Source organism: Egretta garzetta, unplaced genomic scaffold (assembly GCF_000687185.1).
Source record: "Egretta garzetta isolate BGI_Z169 unplaced genomic scaffold, ASM68718v1 scaffold136, whole genome shotgun sequence".
NCBI lineage: Eukaryota > Metazoa > Chordata > Aves > Pelecaniformes > Ardeidae > Egretta > Egretta garzetta.
Genome location: NW_009260066.1, coordinates 1,979,851 through 2,002,409, shown reverse-complemented (window position 1 = coordinate 2,002,409; position 22,559 = coordinate 1,979,851). Strand labels below are relative to the sequence as shown.

The window sequence follows — 22,559 nt, the reverse complement described above, 5'->3', positions numbered from 1 at the left end:
ATGTCTGTTAAAAATATGAAACTTTCTCAAAAAAAAAAAAATGTTTGTTGTTGTTAGTTGAAACTTAGCAAAACCAGCTCGCCATCAGGAGCTTCAGAGCCGTTTTTAAAGTGCTGGATTGGTGGATTCAAGAAACTTCGTTCAAGAAACCCCAATTTTGAGATGTTTTTAGCTGTTGTATGGATTCAGTGCTACTTTCTCTTATTTCAGAAAATGAGATTTATATTTTGGATATTAAATGAGTGAGATTCCTGGGAGTCTCTGGATTTGAAAAGAAAACTCTATGCCTTTTTGGAAACAAATGAAAAGCTGCTTCTCTGTATAGGTCAGAGTAGTGATTTTGGAGTACTGCAAGCCTCCTGAAACACGGAAAGGAACATTTGAGGTCTTTTCTATGGAGCTACTTTTAAATGTTGCTCAGCTGCTTCACTTTCTTCACACAAACTAAAAATTACATGTGGATGTTGATTTACTAGTTTTCATTGTGTTTTTTAATTACTGTTTAAAAACCCAAAAGTTAAGTGGATAGTGTGCCATACGCAGAACTTCCCATACATGAATAGTTTCAAAAAATGACATCTTTAACAATCCAAAAATGCTAGATCTATCTTAGTTATGCTCAGATCTGGAGTTACAGATACTTTTTTTTTTTTTTATAGATCCCATTATAGATACTTTTTTTTTTTTTTTTTTTTTTTACATCCAGCATCAGATGTTAACAGCATAATGTCTGTTGCTGGCGGAGGAGGTGGGAGCATCTAGGGACATTTCTGTGGTGTGCAGTCGTTCACCATTGTAGATTTTGTGGCGAAGAGGCAGCAGTTGCTTGTCGCAGTGGTACGCTGGCTGTCGGTGCTGCGGAGGGCAGGTACAGTGCCTGAGCTGTGCTTTGACACCCGGCCAAAGCTGAGGACCTGCAGGCTCTTCCCCCGTCACGTTGATGTTACACGACTTTCTGGACAGTGGTTATGCAGCACTGTACCCTCCGTTAAATTCCATATATTTTTAGTTATGACAGGTGGCTAATAAAACAATGAAAGCAAGTGTGCTTCTTGACTGCATGAAGCTGTGTATGATAGTTGCCTGCTTCTGGCAGGTTTAGTGGGCAGCTTTCAAGAGAAAGCAGAAGCTAATATATTGCAATTCCTTACTCTTCTAAGCCCAGCTTTTGACCTTCATGGAAAAACGGGGCCGTTCTCCTTTTTGTTTTTGTCTCCTTAGAAATAACAATAAACCAAACTCAGTGCTTGAAGTTCAGTCTTGGACTGAGAGACAGAAACTTTATGGGTACGTCTCTTCTTATGGAACAAAGCAAAGATACTACTGGTTTACCTTTTATGGACAAATTATTTCCTGAAAGACTTTGGGGAAATGACTTGAGCCCTTTTTCCCTAGGCATATGTTCCTCTGAACAGCCGGTTGAGTACCCTACTACCTACAGTCAATGGAGCTTGCCGGGGCGGTGCACTCAGAGCACCCAAGTTAGATACTAAAAACAGATAAGGTGAACGTCATTGTGGTGTTTTCAGGTTTTCACTGCCTCCTATGGCAAGTTGGGTTTTGTCTTAATCTTTTGACTTGGAATTGGGGGAGTTTGCCACCTAGTTTTCATCAGTGGAGGTACTGCTGCACGGCTTTGGCTTTAAGTTCTCATTAAGCTAATTGCATCTTCCCACTTTAACATGTAAGAAGGTCATTTCCACAGCACAGTTAGCATGATTGCTGTTTATTTCCTGTTAATCTTCTGATAACTAGTTGACTAGAACTGATTAAACGTTTCTTCTCTTTGGAGTTGAGTAGATACTCATAGGATGTATGAATGCCTTGTTCACTGAGAGCAGAAATTTCAGGCAAGACACACCATCTTAGCAAAATGAGCACTTGTAGCAATAAAAGCTAGACAGTATTTTTTTTTTTTTTTTTTAATAGAGTGAGTGTATCATCAGGCCATAGATGAATGTGCAATCTAATTGCTTTGGCAGGGAGGGGGGACTCTGGCCTATGGCATGTCTTTAACGAAAATTACTTCAGCGTTGTCACAAATTGATTGGAAATATTTTTTCCTCACATTACTCATGGGATGTCAACAAGTACGCAAATGTGAAAATTTAACATATGTTTCCTTGCTGCTTTTACATGGTTTCTCACACCAATTTAATGAGTAAAAGCTGTCTTTTAAAATGGCACTTCAAACCCAAGTCCTTTGGTGTTGAAGACCACCTCACTATTATTTTCTTAGTCTTCTGCTCAGGTGTTAAAGAGCTTATTCATTTGTTAATTTTACACCCTTGGACTGTAGCCATTTTTCTTATTCTGTTCTTGTGCTGTAGTTAAAAGTTTATATATCTGGTAATTCTCCTTGTTACACAGCGTTGCATCTTTTTTGGATTTCTTAGTGCTGTCTTACCCCAGAGCATCAGTTTCCATTGATCTTTTTGCTGCATGCTAAAGCAGTAAAACATAACTATCTTCCTTTTGATCTCTGTGGTAAATGTGTTTATTTCTGAATGAAGCTGTAACGTTGTTAACTTCTGCAAAGACTTCCTGACAGCGTAATAACTAGGGACGGACCAGTGATTTAGAGCCAGCAAGACCCAATCAGGTTATTTTGGGTTGTGCCTTTGGTGTCACATCTGTTCATGGAAGGTGGTCCCAGCTTTCCTGTCATGGGAGGCAGGCAGTCCCCTTGCCAGCATGGTCCCACCCTTAATTTACCACTGGTGGATCAACTTGGAAGCCTAAAACCTGGAACATTTAGTCTTTTCTTGAAATCTGCCATTTTTACCCCCTAGACTTCATAAATGCAGTTGTTTCAGCATTTCATTTTGCTGCTAGTATGTCGAGATGTCGAAGAGTTGGAGGTGTTGTTATAGTTGCAATTATGCTCAATTAGCACATTCCATGTGTTTATGTCCAAGTTTTAGGGTTGTCTTTTTCAGCAGTTGAAATATCTTGGGGGTTTTTGGGGCTGGTGAAGATGGGCAGAGGGTAGTGACATTGACTGGTGCTGGAGCACAGCTGCCTGCGCCGGGTTTTGCAGGCAGGCTCCAGGCGTCCTGAGATGAGACTCAACAAATCTTCCTCTGTATTAAGGTATTGGGCTGTCATTTTGGGTATCATGGCTGCAGTATTTGCTAAAGCTTTCGACAGATGGCAGACTTATGAAGGTGGCGTGCCTGCAATAAACGCCGGGGTTTTGTGCTGTTTCACTTTCCTTTGCGGGGTAGAAAGGATATGCTCACGCAAATCCTTTTATCTGGACTGCAGGCTTCGTGTTTTGATAAGAACAAAAAAAGTGCATCTCTGAAGACAAATGAGGTGCTTTAAAGCATTACGGGGTATTCAAGTCATCTTGGCTGTTGTAGAAAGTGCTTCCTCTTTGCCTGGTACATCTTTCTTAGATCTTAGGTTTTGTCTACAACCATTTATTGCTTAAAAACAGAATGATAGTCGAACTGGGAAGGATTAAGTCAACAAGATGTGACTTTTTTTTTTTTTTTTTGGACAGATGCAATTATGCTTTTGGGATGAGGGGCTAGAGAGGATGTGATCCTCTCTCCCCCTGCAGTACTTATAGAGGCATATCACTGCGTCCTGAGCTGGGTCGTACTGTGCTCCATTAGAACCAAGTCCTTTCTGCTTAGCACACTGACTTCCTCATTTGTTGACACGGCACAATACAAACTAATAAGTGTTTTGTAAAATACTGGAATGAAAAAGTGGATACCACCCTTCTCAAGGTGCAAAATAAAACCAGTCATGTCTTTGAATATCAATTTAATTTTATTTTTTTTTAATTTGAGGAAAAAATTACATTTTTGCTTTTGAAGTTGGAGAGAGAGTAAAGTAGTAGTGCGTGTATTGCACGTATAAAGTATAAACAACTAACAAAAAAAATTGTATGGAATGCCTCTCCTGGATTTTAAAATTTCACACTTAATAGGTTGCTGCAATAATTACTGCTCTGTCAGTGCCATGATGACAGTTATCTAATACTGCGTAACGTTTTGAGCAGTAACAGGAAAATAGATATTCTCTGCCTCTCTTTTGTTTAGCTAAACTACATATTTTTGAATATGAATAGTAAGATGTTTCAAATAAGAATAGTGGTGTATCATGAAGTGCATGCAAATACGTTTTACTTCTTAAAAACAGTTGAGCTAGCAAATTTAAAAGACACACAGCCTGACTTTCTTTACCTTTCTTAGACTGAAATGTTTTATAGACAATTTCCAAGCATTATTATTAAATCATTCTTTTAAATAAGATTTAATTTTGAGAGACTTGAAACGTGCAGACAGATGGGAGCCTCTCTGGAGAGTCAGCTGAGGAATATGAAGTGTTACTTCTTGGTTTTCTAATTCATATCTAGCCTGCGTAGCCTGTATCAATAGCAGTTGGTGGTTGTTACAGCTCCCCTGTTCTTGGGTGGCTTTTTGGGGTTCCCAGCCCAAGATGCAGTGGGTAGTCATTCAGGGAACAACTCCTCTCCTTATTCGAGCTCTTGGACTCAGTTGGAGGTGTCACTGGGTGCTGATGATGACTTTTTGGGAAGCTCCTTCGGAAGCAGTGGGAGTCATTTGTAGCTCTGTTATCATCAGAGCTCCTAGGAGCACAAGTCCAAATGAATCTAAAACTCTGTTCCCACTTCACCTGAGAGATGTGGTTGCACTGCATGCCGTGGGTGGATGCTGGGATTACTTTTCCTGATGCAGCCTGAAGTTTGCATGTTCTTCGAATAAACACAGGCTATTGTTCGAGTGTGCTAACAGCTTGACACATTCCATATGTAAAAAAATTTGATCTGGAAAAATAATCAGTGTTGCTCTACATATGTATTGTATTTACAGTAAGCACAGTATAGAGTGGGCAAATACAGAACAGCAGTAGGTCAGTTGTTAACTCACTGGGTGCTTCTCCAAATATCATTAAAAATGTTGACATTAAGTAATTTGGGGGTTTAATAATATTTAATTATCTACTATTTAAACACCTCTGCTCAGATTGACCTACTTGTCGAGTTAAAAAGTTCTAGTATAGATAATAGATTTGTCATGTTCAGTATATAGTGGTTTGTAAAAGGCAATGGAATACACCTCAAACTTCTGATAATCCTTTGTTTCTAAAGAAGAGGAACAAACAAGTGCACGATACTAAATATTGTCCTTTTGTTTATTTTTCAGATTAGCACTGTACGTATATGAATATCTGCTCCATGTAGGAGCACAGAAATCAGCCCAGACGTTTTTATCAGAGGTATGTTTCCCCATCCATTTTTTCCTTAAACAGCTTTCCAGCGTGTGCAAGTGAAATAAACTTATGTTGGTATAGAATAAACATCAGTGACAACCTTGAATTTCTGTTTACATTGATCAGCATAGATTTCTGATTCTGCAGAAGCCCGTTTGCCATGTCACTGGACATGCCTTTGCATAATTGTTTTTGCTGTGATTTGTTATTCCTGTCCTGTGATTTTTAACTACACTGGGGAAAGATTCGTTTGTTTTCTGTAGTAAACGTGCATGTTGGAGAATGCAGAGGCGGTACTCCTTTTTGATGGCCTTCTAACTTACTGTTGATATCTCCAATTGTGAGTGATGTACCCTTCCAAAATACACAGCGATCATGTATTTTACATCCTACTGTCATACACTTCCAGTTCTCACTCTCTTAAGCACTGCTGATCTCTCTGTGTATTCTTACTGTGCTTCTCACCGCTTCTTTTCATTTGGTGAATTAATTATGACTACAACTATTTAGGTCCTGTTTCTTAAGCACTTTCAACTGCTAATGGAATTTTTACCTTTACACAATCGTTATTATTATTCATAGTCTTTCAAAGACTTTTTATACATCTTTTGAAGATTGGAGTAAATTATGTGTCCTTAAGCATTCTACATTTACTCTGACATAGAAAAATACCTGTATGCCAAACTTACGGAGGTTTTATTATTGTTTTTAATCTTTCTTTGATTAGAACATTTAAGATAATAATAGTTGAATAGTGTGCAACAGTGAGGAAAAAAATAAACAAGGTGTTGTACTAGGAAAATTTGCTGCTTCAACTGACACTACTCCAAAAGCTAATAAAATTACGAGACTGGTGAGGACATTTTGGGGGTGAGAGAGGGGAGGGTGAGAACCCAGAGCTTTGTTTGTGGCGTTTATAAAAAATTGGCGTAGCAGAAATAAAGAAAAGGGGTAGGTTTGTGGTAGAATTGTGGTACTATCAGTTTATGTCTATAGCAAATTATGTTTTTGACAACTTTATTCTCTTTGGTAAAGCAATGGAAAAATAAGAGAGAAAATAATGGAGAGTATCGTCTTGGATTTCCCAAAATAGCTGTCATTTGTAAATAATACACTGTGCAAGATTAATTTTGCTCATTTTGGTTTTATGATGTATTTGCAAAATGAGAGTTGGCAGAAGTATAACTGGTATGACATTTGGATTTCTAGAAAACATTCAATACAGTATCTTGAAACTTAGCTTTTAAAACTAATTTAGTCTTGGGTTACAGAGAAATTCTCAGGTCTGAACGACTTTAATATGAGAATATATTTCAAATCTTTCAAGTTAAGACTGGTACTAGTCAAAAGATGGTCAACATGGGGCAGGGACAAATAATGTATGTATAGAGTTGGTCTGAGGAGGCTGCTAGGTTTCACACAAAGCTGTGAGTTTATTCACGTCATTCATTAGCGGTGCAGAAGGGTAAACACTACACTGACAATACTTGCAAATGGTTGTGTGTTGGAACACAGAGGCAGTTATCACTGATACGGCGAAACCTGGAAAAAAAAATGTTACTTGCACAGGTTCAGATTGAGAAAACTGTACACTAATAGGGTTTGGAGGAAATAAACTAAAATGCACAGGTTAAATGGCAAGTGGTAGAAGCAGCAGAAAAGATATGGTAGATGACTGTGTAGTAGAGGGGTCTTAGCATTGTAATGCCCATTCAGTCCAGGGCTGTATGCCACAAACAGCTCTACCCCAACTCTGTACCCCATGTGAGGCAGCTGGTTTTGTTACAGAGTGTGTGCTGGTGTGTGGGATCATAACAAGAGAACATCAGCTGAGAGAAGCACAAAAAAAGTCTTCTCATGAATTTATGATGTAATTAAAGTTACATTTTTCCCTGTATTTTCCTCCTTTTCTGGCTCATGGGTGTTGAGAAGCAACTGTCCTGTTGCAGCGAACTTACTGTGAGCAATCGAGTATTTGAGGTATAGGAGACACCCAGATGGTACAGGAGGAAATTTGTATTGGTTTGGTCCCTCCTTCAAAAGCATGGCTGTTTGGGCTGAGTGCCCTCTCTGCTCTGGCAGTCTGCACCTTCCAGAATAGTCTGGGTGGATTTTGTTAAAGATGAGGTAGTTCAGAGTAGCTCTAGAACTGGACATTTGGCCATAAAAGAAGTAAGCATACATAGATTCTCTGACCTATACAGTGGTCAGTGGTATCTATATATGTATAAGTGACAAAGGGTAAGAGCCCCTCCTTAAAGGTCTGGCAAGGAACATGGCTAAGAATAATGGAACAAAATTAAGACAAGGAAAATTTAAGTTGGATATCATGGAATTCACTCTGCAACTAGATAACTTAAGAGATGGCTGTCCTAAGCATTCCTGTATTTTCTAATGCTTTGTGTTAAGTTTAAATTTCATAGAACTGATCCACAAGTCAAAGGGCTGGAGAACCTGCCCTATGAGGAGAGACTGAAGGAGATGGGAAGAGAAGGCCTGGGGGGACCTCATCACAGCTTTCCGGTACTTAAATGGTGGATACAAAGAGAACAGAGGCTCTGCCTTCATAAGGAGCCACATGAAGACAAGGGACATAAGAAGACAAGGGGCAATGGGTACAAGTTGCACAGGGAGGGGTTTCATCTTGAGGCGAGAAAGAAATTTTTTTTTTTTTTTACAGTGAAGACAATCATTCACTGGAACAGCCTCCTCAGGGACACGATAGAGTCCACAGATCACTGGAGCTTTTCAAGACACTTCTGGATAGGGTACTAGGTGATCTCCTCTAGGCTCCCTTTCTCACAAAGGGCCATACCAAATGATCTTTCAGCGTCCTTTCCAACCTGACCTCTTCTGGGATTCTGTTGATTCTATGAGTCAGTAAGGTCAAGAAATCCTCTGATGATCTTTCAGTTAGAAGGTGAACTATGCTTTGCGGTCCTTGTTTAGTACAGCCTCAAAAATTTTGTGTACCTTCGTCTCTAAAACATAGGACCTCAAGCTCATCTAGCATTACAGAATCACAAAATCACAGAATGGCAAGGGTTGGAAGGGACCTCCGGAGATCATCTAGTCCAACCCCCCTGCTAAAGAAGGTTCTCCTAGAGCATGTTACACAGGACTTTGTCCAGGTGGGCTTTGAATATCTCCAGAGAAGGAGACTCCACAGCCCCCCTGGGCAGCCTGTTCAAGGCTGTCACCCTCAAAGTGAAGAAGTTTTTCAGCATATTCAACTGAAACCTCTTATGCTTCAGTTTGTGCCCATTGCCCCTTGTCCTGTTGCTGGGCACCTCTGAGAGCAGAGACCTCTTCAGTTTGTTGGCTATAACTCCTGTATCTTGATCTGCAAATTTACTTCCTTTAGGAGACATTGCATGAAGTACTGGGTTGAGGTAACCGAACAACTGTTTCATACCAATTCATCATACAATTCACCAAATGGCACGAGGCTAGCGCAACTAGCTTTCATCTAAACAATGTCATTACTTATGAAGGTTGAATACAGCTATTCAGATGGGGTACACACATTTTTGAAACAAAAGAAGCTGTTCTGCTCCAGAATCTTTCTTTTGGTGACCCAGCTGCTATGCGTTCCTTGAAGAGCTGATCCTTATCCCACAGATTTTCTATCCTGGAAGTTAGGTTCTAGCCCTGGAGGAATAATTCCCATTAGCTTGGATGGACCAGGAAGGTGGGCATTTCCCAGTTAATCAGTCACTGGTTATGAGCTTAATAGATACAGTTGACAGTGAGGGTATTTTTCTAAAATTAGTAACTCTATTTATAAATATTTTTAAGTCTCTGTGATCAGACAGAGTGACATTTGCCATGTGAGACAGAAGTATGTATTTTTTGAAAAACAAAACAAAACAAAAACCCCTCAAACAAGCCTCAGATTTCCGTGTTCCCTTCAGGCTCCTTCTCTGAATAAATTTCTCAAGAGGAAATATGTCCTGTTAAAAAGGACCAGCTCAAGACCTGTGAATGGGCTAATTTTCTCATCAAGCCCTGGTCTGCAGAGAATGAATACTGCTTAGACATAGTGAGGGCTTTCTGCACAGACATAGTTTTTACTCTTAACTGAATGGTTTTTTAACTTCAGGAACAATTTTTTTTGTTTTGGTTGTATGTTGCATCTCTTCATTATGCTGCTTTTGAAGCTTCTCAGAAGTACTCTGTATTCCTGGTGATTAACACAAGTCCTTCCAAGCCGTTCCCGGTGCCCATGAGGAGCAATCATGCCTCAGAGGAGTGTGTTTGAAGAGTGTATAATACCTTCATAGTAGCTTTGGCTTTTATTTATATTTTTCATTGTTATTAATATTTCTATCTGCCAGCACTTTAGCTGGGGCTTTCTAAAAGATGCTTTTTATATATTAACTACTGTTGTGGGAGGGGGGTGGGGTGGGGTATTAAGCGCCATGCAGTTGGTTCATTCTGCCAACTTTACCAACAGAAGTGATAGTGCCTCAAGGGTACCTTTTAAAAATAATTTTTAAATAGCAAAATTATTTTTGAATACTTGTGTTCAAATAATACATCAAAATTACTCTGGGTTACTTCATATGAGTGCAGTGAACATTTTTAGGTGTACAAACTACACATTCTTCTGCAAGCTGTTGACAGAAGTTGTGTTTAAATCTCTTTAAGAATTCAATGTGGAAATCAAGTTGGAGTTGAGAATTGGAAAGTTTTAGTCTCTTTTGGAAAATGGTAGCTTTACCAGTCCCTTTTGCATTATGAACACTGTATCTACTTTCTATAGTAAGCTTTTATGCACTCTTTTATATAGATCTTTAAATACCTTTCATATTAAGGCTGTTTAAGCATTTCATTAAAATAATACTCTTTTTGTCTGCCATTACTTCTGTCTCTAGAGCAGAATATGGTTTGTGTTTGAACTTTTTTTTCTTAACAAAATTGGACAGGAAATAATGCTGTGTGGAGTTGTAATTGGAGGAATTTGGAGTGCATGCAACGCCCTACTTTCACCCAGTTTTAACATGAGACATTCTTCTGTATAGTGTTCTGTGGATTTCTGCAGGACCTCCAGTTATTTGCAACAGAGCTCCTTCAGCAGTTACACGGGCTTTATTGTAGCCCAAACTATTTAATTTTGTAGTTAATGACAAACTAATGACAATGGCATTAATAAAATAGTTGTGTGATCGTAGTCAGATTGCAACATTTGGGAAGTATTGCAGAGAGACAGAACGTTGTTGCCGTGTGTTGTGTTGCCTAGTGCGTTCGCTGATCAGCAAGTGTGAAGTCAAGGGTAAGAGTTTTTAAACTGCATTTCCTTTGAAAACAGTGTTAAAGAAGCCAGGCTTCCTAGGTGGGAAAGAAGTCACAGCCAGTATAGCTCCTGAACAGGAGAGGTTGCCAACACGGGCAAACTGACCCAAACCAGCTTTCCGTTTTCACTGAGTGGTGGGAAACTGGGTTATAACTGGTGCTGCTCGTATTTGCCACATTAGCAGTAAAGCACTCCTTGAGGATTACAAAACACTATCTGGCTTTGGATGTGGAGGGAAGACTGCCACCTGCTGAATCACTGACATTAGTTCTGCATCTTCTGTGTTTTCCTTAGTGCAAATTGGAAAATCTTTTAGGTCATTTTAACGATACTTTTTTATCACTTTTGTTTGAGGAGCGTCATGCATTTTTGATGTTAAAATAACACACATCTCAGTGGTGGAGTGATGCAAAATACATCGTTAATAAAATTCTTTTCAGAAGCTAAACCAAAAAACCCGTAAAATATGCTTTCCTAGAATAAGAAAAGCTTATTTTAAGTATCAGCTGTATGAACAAGGGTAATAAAGTAAGTAATATGGCCATCCAGATGGATGATGATAAAGCCTTTCATAACCACAAAATCTTCTTCTTTCTCTTTTTACTGTCTGCCTGAACTGTGTAATGTGTGTTAGTCACAGTGATCACAAAAATGTACAGCTCTGTTATTATTTGGTCTGTTCTGTTTTAGATAAGATGGGAAAAAAACATCACACTGGGGGAACCCCCAGGATTCTTGCATTCCTGGTGGTGGTAAGTATCAATTTTATTTTCCTCTGATTTTTAGAATATGTCGATTGCTAGTTCCAGCAGCTGGAGGCAAGAAATTCAGGTGAGTGTTGTAAAAGGAATGTGAAGATGAGGATCAAGAACTATTTTCTTGTTAAGGAATGAAAGAACAGAAAATTCCATATAGAAAAAGATGCAGATACTAGATACAGGAAAAGAAATAATGCATAGTGCATTGATAAGAAAGCATCTTTGAAAGAAGGTGGCCTGCATTTCTTTTTTCACCGCCTTGCAGTATATTGTGCATTTAAGAGATCATTCTACGTATTGTAAAGCATTAACAGTTGAAAAAAACAGTATATACAGACTCTGCATATAGGTGTTTGCTTCTTCAGTCTTCATCCCACATTCTAGTCACGGAATAGCATATGAAAGTAATTAGCTGAACCCAAGCTGCCAGCCTTTTTGAGAGGCAACGTGCATTAGCATGGACTTGGTGGAGCAGTGTATGCATTTGCACAATTTATTTCAGATCAGAATATGGGTAGACATGGCATTGACTTGTAATTTTTTATGCATGATACCATTTGCTTATATATACTCATGTGCAGAGATACATGTGCATGTGTAGAATTCCCAAGGAGAAAAGTCATTGCTATTTACCCATGGTATTTATTAGTTGTCACATGATTTGAATATGTCCAATATGCTGGCATCTGAAAGAATACGAAATACAGAGAGTATGTCCAACTGTGAGGAGTACAAGAATTTACAAGTTTTAAAGTGGTCCCATCTGACACAAAAACAGAATTGATTCGTAGAGCTGCATGGAAGGTGGCATATTCTTCGTTGACCTTTCTTTCGTAGCTTTTAGCTGTGTGATGGAAGCCTGGCAAGGAGAAAGTGTATCTCTGACATCTGCATTATCCTTGATTTTGATGATCTGCAGCAGAGTGCTCAGTTTTCCACAGTTCTGTATTATGGTGCTGGACTAAGTTACAGAGAATTAAGTCTAAAACAATAAAAAAACACTGTGAAACTCTTAACAGATTTTATTCTTTTAACTGTTCTAGTATACACATAATTTCATTCTAGAAATGTTGTGTTAGAACTGATTTGTGCATAACTCTATTTGAAGGGGGCTGGGGAGGAAGACCGATGGGAGTACCATCATTGCCTTTCACTCTTTACAACCCAAGAACAAACCCATCTATTTCCTACTCTTGTCCATACACGTGTTTCTCTGGGAATGTTTGTTTAAAGCACAGTATTGGACATTGGAAGAACTCCCAGTTTTCTCTCCTGTTTCTTGCCTTTTTATGTACTACGAATCTGTCCCTTCCTGTGCTTGGTGGACGTTAATTGCAGCAGTTGCCAGAGGGATGAGGTTAAATGCAGAGCTTCAGTTATATGCTTTATACCCTTAAACCTTGTGTATTAGATTAGCTTCTTGTTCTATACTGTAGTGGTATTAAAGGAATACAGCACTGCTTGCCTCATAGAGTCAGATAGCAGGACTTGATTCTTCATAGATGTTTTACAAAGCTAGACTCTTTCGTAGAGGTGTTTTCATCCCCTGGTGAGGGAGTGATATGTCTGTTTCTATATAAGAACGTGCAATGCGTGGTGTGCATACGCCATAAAACATACGCGAGTATTATAATGATTTTCTCACCATCTCTGTAACTTCTTAACTTGCAGTGTATTTTGGGATCTCTACTGCGCAGCTCCAGAAAGACGAGAAACATGTGAACATTCAAGTGAAGCAAAAGCCTTTCATGACTATGTAAGTTCTGTGTCTCTTTAGTATGCTTTCATTAATTGTATGTATAAATGGGATAGAGAAGTATTTTACACGACAGTGGCTCAAAAATGTGGGTGTCTGTCATCTATAAGTAACTCAGTTTTCTAGGGATGCCTTAGAATTGGGACTTCCTTATTCTGTGATTACCCAGCACCATACGGAAAAGTCCTGGAAGCCATCTCAGAGATCAAAGTGCTGTCCTGTTTGTTAATGCGGAATGAAAAAAGTCCTTCTGTCCCCCCCAGCATGGACACATCAGGCTGGTCACAAAGGCGCAGGGCAAACGGACGCACAGCTATCTCCTTTCCAAACATCCAAATACTCTGTTGATGCTAAAGAAAAGGCTGTTCAGTAGATGGAATCGATCACCTGGCTTCTGTCAGGACCATACTGACTTAAAATGTGATTGTTCTTCAGGTATTTTTGTATCCTGAAGCAGGTATTTTTCAGCGGCATAATAAATACTTAAGCATCATAGAACAAGTTAAATGTCATCTGGTCCAAGAGAACAGGAGGAATAAAGAGCGAAAGTATTGTGCTAATTTTGATGCTTTTGAGACTTAGTTCAAAACACAGCAGGGAGTTTGGTGGTGTTTTGCCTGAAAGGACTATTACTACTGCTACAGCTACTACTAGTACTACTACTAAAAAATAATAAAAATATTCTAGAAACTAGGATCCAAAACACTGCAACAGTTTTATTCCATCTTCTCCATTCTCCTAATGTAAATGGAACTCTGCAGAAATGTTGAGCTGCATTCCAGAGTTAGGATGTAATTTGAGTTCCTTCTACTATGTCAGCTCCTCTCTATCTGGTGATTGCATTTTTACTGATGAAATCTTTAGGAGGATGACTGCTCCTGGGTTTCTCATTCCTTTGGGCCACTGATGCGGTCTAAAGACAGAGTATAACTCTCTCACGATGCAACTCTGAAACCTCTTTCCTTGAGGGTTTTCCAGGTCTGTCTTAGAAATACTGTCTAGTTACCGAAGAAAAGTATTTCTACAGATAAAATTAAAATTAGACTGCCATAGCCCGATGACTTTACAAACACAAATTTGGAAAAACAGAAATGAATCAGCTAAGTGACCGTTTTCCATTTTCTGTTGTCATAATCTGATAATGGCTCGGCATCCTACAGTATGTGAGCTTGCCTTTTTTGTAGTTAACAAGTACTTTGTTTGTAAATGCACCATCAACACAGTTAGAACTGTTCAGCCTATTTTACTTACAGACCAATGCTACTTGAATAACCTGTTCTTGGTGATTAGATTATGAGGTTTACTGGGAACAGAGCTTAGACAATTTTGCACAGTCATGTCCGGGCAACGTTGATCACTAGTCATAATTCATGAACAAAAAAGTGTCAGAAAGAGGAAACAAGTAAGGAAGTTTTCCACCCACAGAGATGTTAAGGTCAACCAACGTGGTAAAGCATATTCCTCAAGTTAAAAATGAAGTAACTCTTGTGAGTACAATTGCTGCAATCTTTTTTACCCGTTCTGTTTTAAATATACAATTGTTGGAAAAATACAGTATTTCACTGTTGTTTTGAATCCTTGTTATTAGAGCAAAGTTTAATTCACCACTGAGGGAGAAACAGTTTTACAGGAATAGTTTATGACTGCAGGGAATGACATTAGTGAATTAAATTTGTGGAGATCAGAATCCACAGCACAACGACAATACGTCAACAGTACATTCAGTGGGTGACATTGTGCTCTCAAAATACAGCGTTTCGAACAAAAGCAAAAAAATCTGAAACATGTAAATGTTGTTGTGAAATAATTTTGATGCAAAATGATCTTTTGAGGGGAAGTTTTCAATGAAAAAGTACTTGGAAATCTAAAAATTAGTGGAGTCCACAATTCTTTAAACTCATGAGAGTTTCACTGATCACTGAGTTCACTGTTGAATCTAAATTTTGAGGTATACTAAGAATTTGAGTAGGTGAATCAAAATAATGTCATATAAAAAATGCTGTCTTAGCATCACCCTTCTACAGGTCTTGGAATATTACATGGCTTTATTGCTCAGTTCTGTCTGCATTATGATGTGTAATGTCAGTCATAATTCAAAAAAACTGAGAAATAACTCATTTGAGTTCTGTGTGTGATACAATTTTGTGGTTGGCTGAATGTTTAAGTTACTGTATAAAGTCGTGTTTGATGAAGGAAAAATAAAATAATAAAATCGTGGTATGCTTCTATATGCACATCAGTCTGTGTTAAGACAGGATGAATGTTTATTTTAGAAATAAATTGGTTTATTTTAGAAACTAATTCACCAGATATTTCTAAAGCCCGTTCTCCCTTTTAAGGTGACAGGAAAAGCTAGGTTTTGCCTTGTTTTGTCACAGCTGAGATAAAGTCGTCTGGTGTTCCTTAGCATCATGTGCTTTTTGCTTAGTAAAACAGTCTGCATCATGATAAGTGCATACTTTTGAAATTGTACATGTATTTAATATTTCATGAGTGTATTGTACGCTTATATTATTTCACAGCAGAGGAAGATGAACATTTATTAAGTGAAATCCTGACCCATGCAGTGTTTTGCCATTGACTACAGGGGTCAAAATTGCATTGTTGGTGAAGACCATCAGAGAGGCGGTCGCTGGATTCTGACTTCTCCATCAGGCTGAGGGGTCTGGCAAATCAAAACCCTGCTGTTAAATTGCAGGTCAAGTAACAGAGCATTTGTAGCTGTACTGTCATATCTGAAAACCATAACTGTCAAGTACAAAAAGCACAGAAGGCTTGTTTATTAATTCATATTAGGAATTCAGAATTTTTTATTAGGCATGTGTTCTATTTGACCTAAGAAAAATCATTCTTGCCGAAGGTGTGAGTGATCTGGTCATACATGTCATGTTTAAGTAGGCTGATTTAGCTGAACCAACATCTTGTCTGTCTTTGCTTTTGTGAAGAGAGAAAGGTTTAAGAATGCTTGATGGAGGAGGAAAGCACTTCCAGGTGATTTAATGGTTTGTGAAATACTGCTGCCTCAGTCAACATAGTTGCCAATTAGTCTGGAACACACACAGGTTGACTCATAAAATTAATAAAAGTTTGGTTTTTGTAATTTTACTTGAAGTTTTACAATATCTTAACTGCGATTGCAAAAATAATGGCATTTGATTCCCCCCCACCCCATCTTCTTGGGCAGTGCTTTTTTGAGAGATGAGGTTTATTTCATTATTTACTTTGCCGTAAGCTTTCAGCATGTGCTTTGCTTGCCACTGAATACAGTTAAATACTTGCAGCTGGACTTTGTACATCTGCAATATACTTGGGTGAGAAGACTAGCAGGATCCTTCTTCAAGTCTGTCTATAGGGCTGTCCTGAAAAAGAGAGTCAATATGGGGTTTCCTTTAATATCAACTCTGCCTAATCAAGCACACTGAGTCTTAACCTGTATGTACCTATCAGTCTGTGCCACTCAGTCTGTTCTTGACTATTTGTGCAAAACAAAAGCAAAACCAAATTCTTTTAGGTGACTATTATTTAAATTTGCTGGTATATAAGTGTGTACGGGTTTCTTTATACAGTAGCATTCCCATTCTGCAGAGAAATGGTTTGGAAGTACTATTTCATTGTGTTCGGATTGTACTAATACAACTTCTGATTTTTATCGAGCTAGTGAGAGGAGAAGAATCTTTCATGTCTGACAGCAGGAACATGAAGTGACTCTCAAGGTGGAAGCTGTAACTGCTTGCAGTACTAACAATGCTCATCCTACTAAAGACCGAGTAAACAGAAAAGCAAAGTCCTGTTCTGGCTTTAAAAAGAAGATTTTCTAAGCTCATCTTGAGATTAAGTATTTGCAGCTCCTCCATATTATCTAAAATGGATTATTTTTTTATTTTCTATTGAGATTTGCAGTTGAAAATGTTTTCTGAGCGAACAAGATTCTGAACTTATTAGGTACATTTATGTAATATATTTTAGGCTTGAAAAGACAGATGCACGTCATGAAAGTGCGTCTGCTGGATCAGGGAGACAGGTTCTGTCCTTGAAGTTTTAATGTAAATGATTTAGAATTAGAAATTGTTTACATTTCAGGTAATTCAGAAAAGAAAACTGGTGCTTGCTTACCTAGCTTATTAATATTGCAGGTGTTTCGGAAGGAGTAGCTTATTTGAAGCAGAAAAGCGCCCAGGTACCTACTCCTTTTCCTGGAGGAAAAGTCCTCTGTGCTTGTCTTGTGAAAAATCATTTACATGGATGCACTGACACAAAATTTAGTCTTCAATGTGGAAGGGCTTTTTCTTTCTTCACAGTGTCCTAGGGAGATCTCTTAATCTCTTCAGTTAAAATCTCATTTCTCTGGGTTTTGAACTGAGATTTTCTGTTGAGAGAAGCGGGTTCCAATGTGCATTTTGTTCCTGCCTTCTTTCTTCACAAGCTGTAAATATTCTGGGTCAAAAGGGGAGATAAAACATAAACCTTGTGATTCCTTGGAGAAGAAGTGATTTTCAGCAGCACCCCTACCAATGATCTTCTGACTGCCACAAGTGACCATTCTCCTCTTCCTCAAACCTGGCCATTCATTCACATCTCTGGACCCTGGGTTTGGAGGGGTTGTACCTGATAAGTCCTTTCTTAGAGGATGATTTCTGTACATAACAGTCAAGATCTTTTTACAGTCGAAAAGTTCCTGTGCCTCTCTCACCCTCCTTACGATGGACGGTCTTCCATGTGGTGTTGGTGCAAAGAGCCATCTCTTAATTCTCACAAGTAGCTATAGTAAGATCTTGATTATTTTCCAGGTGAGGTTTTATTAGTGCCTTCTCCACAGCTCCGTGAAAGATCACTTTTGGTATGAGTAAGGGTCTCTTGTTTGTTTTTGTGGCTCCCAAAAGAATGCCAGGTAGTTTCCAGGATAAGAAAAAAAGACACATTCATTGCCCCAGAGACTGTACCGTCTCCTTAAGCTGGTATCACATTTCCACCTGACTTGTTAGCACGTTTTTATAGTGAGCTGTGTGACAGGGACCTTAGCTTTACGTGAAGGTTGTAGAGTATATCAAAGACTATGCTATTATCAGTTCTATCCAGATTATTCCTTTTAAAGGTCATAGTGATATAAATCTGATTTCTCTAGAAGTTATTTGGCATAATGTTTGGACATTTGAGGTGGCTGATCAGTCTCTTTGTGAGTCTTTCATAAGAACAAGTTGGGTCTCTGCATTTATTGCTGTGTTTTATGGGAAAAAAAGTTAACTGCTTTCTTCTCTGGACCTATCTTCCTTCAGCAGAACTAAGAGGCACTTGCCTGCCCTAAATGACCCAGCCCCCCTAATTTATTATTAGCAGTACTCCGAATTTGAGGGGTTATGAATATTTTTACATCTTTTTTTTGGACTGACGATTAACATGAAAGGCTGTGAGATGTTCTCTGAAGGCATCATTAAATGTTTGTTGGAAGTGACCATAAATGAGAAGCCTTATGTTCCCATAGCACAGTGAAACTGTATTTTGCAATCAGAACTGCTTTATTCTAGTTTCATTAAACTACCTTTTTTTACTTATAAAACCCCCACAGAACTATATTGTGGGTACCGAGTTTTGCTGATCTAAGCACATGGAAGGTGTTTAGATCATTCTGTTTCAGGCTAATTTTTGAAAATACCTTTTCTTGTTGTATTCCCCAGGTGGTCTGAGTTCATGCTTAACAGCAGTCACAATGTTTTCTAGTCAGTCTATCACAGGACTTCCTTCTCTGACTTTTGTGTATCAGGGATGAAAGAACTTGTTTTAGCTGTTGATTTTCTTGCCTTCCCTAGCTGTTGCTACTGTGAGCTTCGGCAGGCAGCCTAGCTAGGGCAGCTTGTGCGTCTAGGTCCTCCCAGGTTTCTTGCTGAAAACTGAATTCTAGATCTGTTTTCCAGCTGTCTGTTACCATGGAGAATGCATGTTAACTCCTTCTGCTTAAAACAAAAGTCAAACCAAAAGCTCCCCATCATCCCCAAATGTGGAAGAACCAGGCATGACAAGTACCGATTTCAGATCTCTGGGCAATTTGTAGCCTTCCTGCAAACTCAGGAGAACCTCTCGCCATTGCTTTCTTCTCTGTTTTTGCAGTTCTCTGTGGTCCCATAGGCTGTTGTTAACAGCAGAGGTTCCCAGTCACATTTCTGTGGGTAGGTGTGATTTCCCTTGACCAAGGAGCATGTGCGATACCCTGCATAGTTTGTGCATGGCCTGTTTTGCTGAGTAATGATCAAAGACTGTTGTACCAAAAGCAATGCTTGTGGTCTGAGTAACCCATTAGTTCCTTAAATGAGTTCTGCAACTTGTGGAAGGCCCTTTACATGTTTATTGGTCATCACTGTGTCTCTAATTTCACCTTCAGAATATGATTCTTTTCGTAAGTAGTATGGAAGCGAAAAGCATCTCCTTCCATGCAGTCATTATTAAAACAATATCCTTTGCTTTTGTGTAAATAGTGTTCACTTCTAATTATAAATGAAATGCCGTTCTTTACTGCTCTTTTCATTCTGCAGAGATCATGTCTCACTTCCTGGTGTTCAGGTATATGTATAGTAAAATGTATTCTTAGATTTGAAAGCTCGAAGGAGACTAAGGGAGTCTGGCATTTACTTTGAAATTCCGTATCTGAATACATTAAGTAAATCCATATGGTTGAAGATTGCACTGGTTTATTAGAAAAATAAAATGAACAATTAATAAATCATATTTTGTGCAGAATATATTATGTGTTTGTGCAGAACATGCAGCTCTGTTAATGTGTCTCACAAGATGATAAGTCCTTGGCTTTCTCATATGTACAAACAAAAAGCTGTAAATCTGAAAAAGGTGACAAATGTTTAGAATTCTTATCTTCCTTCAGTTGTCGGCTGCGTAGGAACACTAGTATCTAATGAGGTCAGTGTCTTCATGGGAGGACAGTACTTACTGGAAGGTTTGGAAAGGACAGTGTGGTTGACAATCTGAGTCTAGTAGAAAGGTATTCCCAGAATTGCACACAGGCAAGCTTAACTTTTTCAGTCTCCTCAGCTCCTTAATTTTATTGCTTAGTAGATGTTCTTTAATGCAGTTGTGTGGAAAGGATTAATTAAAAGCATGCTTCAGCCCCCAGTCAAAGTAGGCATAACTTTCTGCAAAATTGCATTGACTTGTGTCAGGATTTGGTCCGCATATTTATATGTGTTTCTCAAAATGTTCCATGTTATCTCCAGGACTATGAAACTGTTTTTTGTGTGCTCTTCAGAAGTTTTCTAAGTTGAGAAATTGCTACATGCCTTGGATTGTGGAGATCCCTTTTGCAGGAAAATACGGATTTATTTTCTTTTTGTTTCCTGTTAAGAAACCCCCCCAAGAGAATTCTCATTCTCACATTTCCATGAAGAAGTAGGATGTGCTTGTTCTGCTCTTACGATCCTCTTCCATCGTTCCTTCTCATAAATTGTGGGATAATATTAATGATTAGATTTGAACTACTCTGTGGCACAAATGTTAATTGTAAGCTCTGATACAGAAATGTGTTGTTTCTTACAGTCCACGTAATTTTTTCTCTTTATAGAGGTAATTTCACAGGTAAATTTGTGCTGTCCTTCTCTTCTAATGTGAGGACTAAGCCATTTCTCTCAGGGAGAAAAAGCAACATTTCCTCCCCAAAATTTCAACACTTCTCCTTTGAGTGGAGATTCAGTTTTCTCAGAATTTAGAAATAAAATGGTTAATTAGTTTGAGTTAAGTGGAAGCCTCTGACAGTATAAGGAACCAGGTCTCCTTGGAAGGCAGTTTAGCTCCTCTTTCAAGGTTCCCAGAGGGAGGCAGTGGACATGTTGAAAGAGTGCCTCTTTTCTAAGAGCCATTTTATGCTTCATTTTCATGGAAAACAATAGGAGATAACAGCCTTTCTAATGAGGGGAGGCTTTCCAGGAATGTTCTGTGCAAAAAGTAGTATTTATTCAGAATAGAGCACTAAAAAGATTTATATATACTATATCTAAAACCATGCCAAATTTATGAAATGGGACAAAACCTTGTTTTCTTTAGCTTGGAGGAATGGGGGAGTATGTGAAGATTCAAAAAGTTCAGGAAGAAGTCAGTGGTTTAAGAGATAATGTGGGGTGCACAGGATGAGGTAGAGGTCAAAAGGGTGGAATGCTCAGACTCCTTTGCAATCTTCCAATGTAGTTTAGTTTTTACTAGGTACAGGTAAAATCTGGCTGTAAGATATTATTTTTTTTTTACTGTTGAGAGACACACTGTTAAATTACTAGATGCTTTAATCTATAATAGATGTCTTCATGGGTCCATTTCTCTGTGTTCTGAAGTCCAGGGCTTGCTTTATAATTAAAATAAAACCTAAGCATTTCTGCTCTAAAGTAATCATAGAATGGTTTGGGTTGGAAGGGAACTTTAGAGGCCATCTAGCCCAACCCTCTCGCAGTGAGCACGGACATCTCCAACTGGATCAGGTTGCTCAGAGCTCCATCCAGCCTGGCCTTGGACATTTCCGGGGATGGGGCCTCCACCACCTCTCTGGGCAACCTGTGCCACCCTCATTGTAAAGAATTTCTTCCTTATATCCTGTCTAAATCTACCCTCCTTTGCTTTAAAACCATTACCCCTTGTCCTGTCACAGCTGGCCTTGCTAATGCTTATGACATATGTTATTGCCTGGAAGAAGGCTCCACTGGAAATTTTGGACCAGTTCAATGGAAATCCCAGGATACTGCCATTTTTTTCCCTGCTTGGTTGTCCTGATGAACAGTTGTTAACTTCAACTGTTTCACAGAGTGATGTTGTTAAATGTATCTTAGTGTAAAATTTCATGCAATACTCCTGATGTATTTGGAATAGAACTCTGCTGTTTCAAATTCTAACTTTCTTTTTTTTATTTGCTATAATGGATTAATTTATGCTACTACAGCAAAAGTTGTATAACAGTTTAAGTTTTACACTTTATAATTTAAGTGAACTCCAAATCAAGGTTTCATTGGAGAGAGGATATTTTTCTTTTACAAATGGAAGCACTTCTTATGCATATACATGTTTCATGATGTGCGTTTTAATAATACAATATATAAAAGTATAAACCTTAGGTGCTCCCTCAAAAGTTGTAGAAACTTGTTTCTTTGGAATTTATTTTGCTTTTAAGAATGAGAAGATACAGCCTACTGTGAGTTTAAGTAGCATGCATTGAGAAATGTCCTGTTGCTAAACTTTTGGTTTAGTAGTTGTATTCAAAAACATTATATTTACCACTGTTGACATACACATCATTCTTATTCATTGCATAGTGTACACAGTATGTTTTTACAGTGCTCCAGAAAGTTATTAAAGGAGGTTAAGTTGTAGCCTAGTAACATCGGGAATATTAAATTGACTAACAAACAAATGCTCTGAATTTAGAGTTAAAGATCCTCTGATATTAATATTTAACACTGATTGTGCGTAATGCTTTACATCAATAAAGTACTGAACAAACATTTGATCGATAGAGAGG

At 38.5% G+C, this 22,559-nt stretch overlaps 1 protein-coding gene across 1 annotated transcript in view; it reads left to right on the top strand.

Moving 5' to 3' along the window:
* Positions 1–22,559, top strand: part of SSBP2 (single stranded DNA binding protein 2) — a 157,352-nt gene that overhangs the window by 787 nt on the left and 134,006 nt on the right. The window contains exons 2-6 of the mRNA XM_035896615.1: positions 800–868; positions 1,222–1,287; positions 5,184–5,256; positions 11,237–11,298; positions 12,976–13,060. Coding sequence (XP_035752508.1) covers positions 800–868; positions 1,222–1,287; positions 5,184–5,256; positions 11,237–11,298; positions 12,976–13,060 — 355 coding nt within the window. The remainder of the gene's footprint in view (positions 1–799; positions 869–1,221; positions 1,288–5,183; positions 5,257–11,236; positions 11,299–12,975; positions 13,061–22,559) is intronic.